We start from the raw sequence: 7,500 nt of genomic DNA, 5'->3' as shown, positions 1-7,500 counted from the left end.
CTAACGGCCGTAGTAATGAGTAGTTGTGTGTGTGTGTGTGGGGGGGGGGGGGGGGGGGGGGTCTGGCCAATATTGGAATATGTGATACTTCAGGGATAGATGTACTATTGTTTTTAAATGTTGTACTGTCTGTTTGGTAATGTGGTATGTTTCCTCATGCGTTATGTCATCGATGTATTTGAATGTGGTGTGTTTTGTAGTGCGTACTATGTTTTCCGTGTATTATAGTGACTGTGTATGTTTGTGTTTGGTGGTTTGGTTTTACTTGGTGGGACTCAGATGGAAATGAGCTCTGAGCTCAATCTGGCGTATTTACAGCAGCAGGTTCTGTTGGTCCGGATTCACCGTCTCATGGAAAGAAATTAATCAATAAAGGAAATGACATGACATGCTCAGTACAGCCAATCAGAACACAGTTTCCTCTCTGGTGTCATGACTCACAGTTTATACTCTCCTGGACTTAGTACTTTTATTTTGACAGTCACCATAATAACAATCCAACTTGGTACTTTTATTTTGACAGTCACCATAATAACAATCCAACTTGGTGGTTGGTCCAGTAGACTGTCCATCTTCTCCCGGTGTTAAAGTTTAGAGCTCATAGATTATTTTCATTTATGAATTTATTTGGATGGGACAGTGCATATTGATGAACAAGCAGTACTTTAAATATGCCAGATTAATCTCAGAGTTTAATCTCTGCTGCATGTGTCTGCGACTTCATTACAGAAACAAACAACATGAAAACTCTGTTTTAAGTATTTCTGTGGATTTCATGATAACAAGCAGTTTTCTAAATGTGAAACTTTTCAGAATGAAAACGCAAAAACAATTCATTTTCACTAGAAACATCATGGAGACAGGACTTTGTGAAAAAAACTAAAGTGAGGTCAGTTTAACATTTTCAAAATGTTGCCCTGTAAATGTGAACCTTTACTGAAACAAAAACAATTCATGTCTTTACTTGAAACGTGGTGTGAACGGCATCAGTAACTATTACTAATCCTAAACAACGTATAGCTGCAGTGGCTCCGACCCTGATCTCAGGTTTCTACACATATTGAGTACAGTTATGGTAGAAAATTGAGTTTTGAACTTCTTCAGTTCTTTTCAGTTCCTTGTTCAGCGATCAGAGGTTCACACACAATTTTCAGAAATCAACAGGTCTTTGTGTGGTGGCGGGGAGCTCCAGCATGTAGGCTCAGGTAGAACAGGTACGCTCCACACCTGAGGAGGTTTGAACCAGGAGGCGTCCTGCTGTGAGGCCACATGTGTTCAGGATCTTTACTCAGGACCGTCGTGCAGCTGTTTGACTAAAGATGCTGAATCAGCAGAGTTTTCTGACTGCTTCTCCCTCTTCATCAATCCTTCAACTTCCCTTCACGGCCTCTGCCGCCGTCCGGAGGCTCTGCACTCTGTCATTGTGGTATTTTCTCAGAAATGATGATTTCGGCTCACATTTTTCCGTCATGACGTCACTTTCACACATTCAATGAATTGATTCTTCCTTTTTTGTGCGTCTGAAGAGCCTCTTGTGCTTCTTGGTGTCGTTGCACTGAAGTTGTGAGATAAATCTTGTCGGCTTCGACAGCAGTTCTACAAAAGCCTTTTAGCAGTTTTACATGCCAAAGCAGTATTACTTTAATTTTCACAGTGAAACTGATGACTTACTCTTCTAATTCTGTTTTTCTAATTGGTCTCTTTTCTAATTCTTTTTATTCATTTGAACGGAGACGCTTGAAAGATTTTGATGATTTAAGATACATTTTCCCTCATTTTTATTATTAAAGGTTTAAAAGGTCACAAAACAAAAGAAATACTCACAATTTTCTAAATCAACAATAAATCCTCACAAGAAACTTTCTTTTCAAGACTTTTTCAAATGTGATATTTTTCATCTAAAACAAACTAAACTCAATCATGAAAAAAGCTGCGTATTAATCCATCAGCGAGCCAATCAGATGTGTAATAGGCTCAAATATAAGCCAACAAAAGGTGTTAATATTGATGATGACTCCTAAATGTATTCATTTTGCCATTTTGATGATATGTGTGATATTTCAGCTCAATATCTTCAGACTTAAAGGTGACCTGTCACTCATGAAGTTTCATCTAGTTTAACATAATTCGCAATAGTTTTAAACACACAAGTGTGTTCTGAAGATGTTGTAAATAAACTGTATGACTCACAATTCCTCGCTGTTTGATTACCAAAGTATGCATTTCGGTAGAGTAAGAAAAGTTCTTTTATAGACAAAAAAGGAGTGTCGTACACTGAACTGAACAATCTGCCATGTATTTCCAAAGTAAGCTGTTGTTGTTTTTTGTGATGAAAGTTGGGTTAGGCTTAGGGTTAGGGTTAGGCTTAGGCTTAGGCTTAGGTTTAGGGCTAGGGTGAGAGGGTTTGGGTTTAGGGTTAGAGCTAGGGTTGGGGTTAGGGTTAGGGTTAGGGTTAGGGTTGGGGTTAGGGTTAGAACTAGGGTTGGGGTTAGGGTTGGGGTTAGGGTTAGGGCGGGTTAGGGTTAGGGTCGGGGTTAGGGTTAGGGTGAGAGAGTTTTTGTCACAGCGCCATGTTGGTTGGTTTTAAGGGTTATGGTTAGGGTTAGGGTTAGGGTTGGGGTTAGGGTTGGGGTTAGGGTTAGGGTTAGGGTTAGGGTCAGGGTTAGGATTTCGGTTGGGGTTGGGGTTAGGGTTAGGGTTAGGGTTGGGGTTAGGGTTGGGGTTAGGGTTAGGGTTAGGGTTAGGGTCAGGGTTAGGATTTCGGTTGGGGTTGGGGTTAGGGTTAGGGTTGGGGTTAGGGTTGGGGTTAGGGTTGGGGTTAGGGTTAGGGTTAGGGTTAGGGTTAGGGTTAGGGTTAGGGTCAGGGTTAGGATTTCGGTTGGGGTTGGGGTTAGGGTTAGGGTTGGGGTTAGGGTTGGGGTTAGGGTTAGGGTTAGGGTTAGGGTTAGGGTCAGGGTTAGGATTGGGGTTGGGGTTGGGGTTAGGGTTAGGGTTAGGGTGAGAGAGTTTTTGTCACAGCGCCATGTTGGTTGGTTTTAACTCCAGGAGCTGACAGCTGGTTTTTGATGCGTTCAGGTGCATCACGTCAGCCTGCACTCTGACATCTTAACGAGCTGTTGGGTTCACACAGTAGTGATGTTACAAGCTAAATATGATTAAAATTTGACTGATAGTTATTAGTGAGTGGAACACATGAGCAGCACACGGCAGAGCAGCAGTTTCAGCAGAGCTGCTCCCACACAGAACAGCCAGGACGGCTGAAACTAGTTTCTTCAGTCAGAAAGAGCTGGAAGGAGGAAATGAGGTCTTTCTTCTCGTTCTAGTGGAGGAGGAATCGGCCTTCACACCTTCAACCAACAAGCTCAAATCTGGGAAATGTGAATGAGAATCTCACAAACGGTAAATTCTCCTCAGACCCAGTATGTGATGGAGTTTCATTCAGGGACCACACAGAACTGTGGGAGCGGCTGTAAGCTGTGGATTTTAATAAAGTGCAGTTTTCAATAAAAAACAAGTGAGCCTGACGTGACCAAGGCTCTGGACTACAAGCGCTTTGTTTTAAATGTTCCTTAAAAACACATGCCAGTTAGTCATGCAACCACTCGCTTAATCATTGCATTGACTGAAATAAGGCCCTTGCAGCTTTTTTATGTCCTTTCTCCTCCAGTATGACGGCCACCCTGGCCAGCGTGGGGGCAGCCAGTATTCCCAGTGCCGGCCTGGTGACCATGCTGCTGATCCTGACGGCGGTGGGTCTGCCCACCCAGGACATCAGCCTGCTGATCGCCGTCGACTGGCTGCTGTGAGTCGGGTGTCCGAGCACTGGGGGGTGGTATCAGGGCTGAAGTGTGAATATTTCTGCCTCCAGGGACTCGTAAATGTCTCTTCCACGTTTTTACAAGTGAATGTTGCTCTCCTGGTGCGGCGGGTTCTCATGCCCTCAGTGTGGACTGGCAGGCTCATTCTTCTCAGGCTGTGTGTCTTCTGGTCTCCATTGTGTATTGTTCCCTACACAGCCTTCATATCTCTGAGTTCTACACGACAACGTTTTCAGTGAAAATCGCATCGTTTTTGCATTTTTGTTTTGGACAGGTTGCTCTTACACAGAAACGTTTCAATAACAAAGTTCATTTACAAGGAAAGTGCAGAAGCACTAAAAACAATGTTGTCAGCAGGCCAGGCCATTAGTTACTGTCAAATATAAAACTATGAAGTCCCAGGAGAATATGGACTGGGCGTCAATATGGACACTCTGGAGGAAAACACTGTTTTTAGTGTCCATCTACTGAGCATGTGCAGAAAGTATTCGCTACTTGCATGGTGTGCTTGTTTGTACAAAAGCTGTGTTTTCAGTAACTCCGAGCACCGTTGTGGTGTGAACGAACATCTGAACTGCAACAAAGGTTTTCCATTTCACTTGAAAATGTTGTCGTGTAAATGGGGCCTGAGAGAGCTCAGTGTGAGCAACACACTTTTTAAAACCTGGAACAAGCCAGGGAGAGAGAGGACAGACTGTCTTCACTTCTGGGACGTCAGTCCAGGTATGGGGACGAGTAGTACTGCTGGAGAACCTTTAGGAAGTACATTTTGAATAATATGATCCTTTACTGGCCGACTTTCATTTGAAAAGGACAAGTTATTCTTACATTACATTATTGTAGATTTTATAAGGAGTTGCGATTTGACGTTGATGCCATTTGTCCACCCAGTGACAGGATGCGGACCTCCATCAACGTGGTGGGTGACTCGTTTGGCGCGGGAATCGTGGACCACCTGTCCAAGGCGGAGCTGGCCGAGATAGATGCAGCTGAGATGCAGCAGAACCCGCTGGAGGAGGAGCTGGACTTCATCCCGCCGCCGCCAGTCCTCACCGAGATGGACCTGATGGTGGACCCCATCAAACCGCCCGAGCTGCCGCCCCGCTCCCCCCGACCCCCCAAACTGAACCACCACAGCTCGGCGTCAGCATTCACCCAGGCCCACTCCATCACCTACTCCCCGTCACGCTCCGTCCGATCTCCGTCGCCACGCTCCATCCGCTCACCCTCCCCCCACTCCGTCTGCTCACACTCCCCCCGGCCATTCCGCTCCCACTCCCCCCGCCTCCTCCGCAGGACGGAGCCGGGCTACTGCGCCCTGCCCAGCCACGAGAACCAGGTACTGACCCCCGTCTCCTCGTCCTGCTGGCACTCTGTCCCAGTCTGACCCTTCACCTGCAGGTTACAGGAAATCAGGAGTCCAAGGGTCAGGGTCTGACATAGTTCAGGTTCTAATCCCCTTTAGTGCCTTCGCTGTCCCATCTTAGGTGGCTTCCTTCCGTCTTCTCATCAACTCCTCATGAAACTATGAGCCTTTACTATTATTATTTTCTCTATAAATCTGCTTCAACACAACTTTGCTAAATGCTTATTTTCCCTCTCATTTCCGGTTCAGATTCCCACGATGCCTCGCTCCTACAGAGAACGGGAACGGGAACGGGATCGGGATCGGGATCGGGAACGGGACCGGGACCGGGAACGGGAACGGGAACGAGAACGGGAACGGGACCGGGAACGGGACCGGGAACGGGACCGGGAACGGGAACGTCTGAGGCGGGAGAGTGAAACAGAAGAAGATGAGGAGAGGGAACGGGTCCTCGGGGAGGTCAGCGACGGCGAGGAGAGCGATGACACGGCCTATGATCGGAGGATCACCATCCCTCCATGTGACCTGCCCTGATATGACCAGGTGACCTGCCCTGATATGACCCAACCAGGTGACCTGCCCTGATATGACCCAACCAGGTGACCTGCCCTGATATGACCCAACCAGGTGACCTGCCCTGATATGGCTCTACTGGGGAACATAACCTGATCCGACTGTATGAGAACTATCCTGATCCGACTGTATGAGGAGAACTGTCCTGATCCGACTGTATGAGAACTATCCTGATCCGACTGTATGAGAACTATCCTGATCCGACTGTATGAGAACTATCCTGATCCGACTGTATGAGGAGAACTGTCCTGATCCGACTGTATGAGAACTATCCTGATCCGACTGTATGAGAACTATCCTGATCCGACTGTATGAGGAGAACTATCCTGATCCGACTGTATGAGAACTATCCTGATCCGACTGTATGAGGAGAACTGTCCTGAACCAAGTTGGTGGACTTGCCCTGATCCGACACCACCTACGCTCTCTCTCTTCCAGCTTTATTTTCCTGCAGGTTTCCCAGCAGAAGTCCAGCTGGTAACTTTTCTGATTGATCAGAGTTTGATATGTACAGATCAGAATATATTTCTAGAAAACGTCCTTGAACATTCCACAAATTTGTTCTCATTCTTTTTGCTGAGTCATAATTCCCAAAGCTAAATGTTCCTGAATGCCTGAAGGAACGTGAGTTTGATCCTGTTCTCAAGGTCTGTCAGTGTTCTTACCAACCTTCCAACACCAGTTAATAGTTACTCCTCCACTCTTTTCTACTTTTCTTCTTCTACTTTCCCTGCATTACAACATGAGAGGAACAGTTTGGCATTTCATGACGTAACTGCTGAAGAAAGTAAACAGTGTCGTTACAGTAATCTATTACCACAGTGATTGGAAACATTGAAGAAAAAGATCAACTTATTATGTCCTCATGTCACCTCGCTGCGTCTCTAAGGCCTCGTTTACACAACACATTTTCAAAAACTGAAAACTTTGTGTTCTGGGGGTCTGTTTTCACAACAACGGTGCTCTGAGAACGGCTCCCGGGGAAGTTTCTGAAAAAGCTCCAATGTCATTTCCATGGAAACGGGAGAAAACCAACTTTTCTGAACGCTGCTACTACATGTGTTGTAACTAGTAGTTCTGCACCTGCTCAGTAGCTGGACAGTAACTAGTAGTCCTGCTCAGTAGCTGGATAGTAACTAGTAGTCCTGCTCAGTAGCTGGACAGTAACTAGTAGTCCTGCTCAGTAGCTGGACAGTAACTAGTAGTCCTGCTCAGTAGCTGGATAGTAACTAGTAGTCCTGCTCAGTAGCTGGACAGTAACTAGTAGTCCTGCTCAGCAGCTGGACAGTAACTAGTAGTCCTGCTCAGTAGCTGGATAGTAACTAGTAGTCCTGCTCAGTAGCTGGACAGTAACTAGTAGTCCTGCTCAGCAGCTGGATAGTAACTAGTAGTCCTGCGCAGTAGCTGGACGGTAACTAGTAGTTCTGCACCTGCTCAGTAGCTGGACAGTAACTAGTAGTCCTGCTCAGTAGCTGGATAGTAACTAGTAGTCCTGCTCAGTAGCTGGACAGTAACTAGTAGTCCTGCTCAGTAGCTGGACAGTAACTAGTAGTCCTGCTCAGTAGCTGGATAGTAACTAGTAGTCCTGCTCAGTAGCTGGACAGTAACTAGTAGTCCTGCTCAGTAGCTGGATAGTAACTAGTAGTCCTGCTCAGTAGCTGGACAGTAACTAGTAGTCCTGCTCAGCAGCTGGACAGTAACTAGTAGTCCTGCTCAGTAGCTGGATAGTAACTAGTAGTCCTG

General features: G+C 46.1%; 1 protein-coding gene across 1 annotated transcript in view; it reads left to right on the top strand.

Annotated features, from left to right (window-relative positions):
• slc1a9 (solute carrier family 1 member 9) overlaps positions 1–7,500 on the top strand; it is a gene marked incomplete at its 5' end in the record, with an annotated part of 21,539 nt that overhangs the window by 12,794 nt on the left and 1,245 nt on the right. The window contains 3 exons of the mRNA XM_080487184.1: positions 3,668–3,802; positions 4,710–5,157; positions 5,434–7,500. The exon at positions 5,434–7,500 is cut by the window's right edge and continues 1,245 nt beyond it. Of these exons, the coding sequence (XP_080343310.1) occupies positions 3,668–3,802; positions 4,710–5,157; positions 5,434–5,718 (868 nt within the window). The 3' untranslated portion in view covers positions 5,719–7,500. The remainder of the gene's footprint in view (positions 1–3,667; positions 3,803–4,709; positions 5,158–5,433) is intronic.

Source organism: Lipophrys pholis (assembly GCF_963383615.2).
Source record: "Lipophrys pholis genome assembly, chromosome: 19".
NCBI lineage: Eukaryota > Metazoa > Chordata > Actinopteri > Blenniiformes > Blenniidae > Lipophrys > Lipophrys pholis.
Note: the sequence above shows the minus strand (reverse complement) of the source record. Positions and strands in the feature narration are given on the sequence as shown.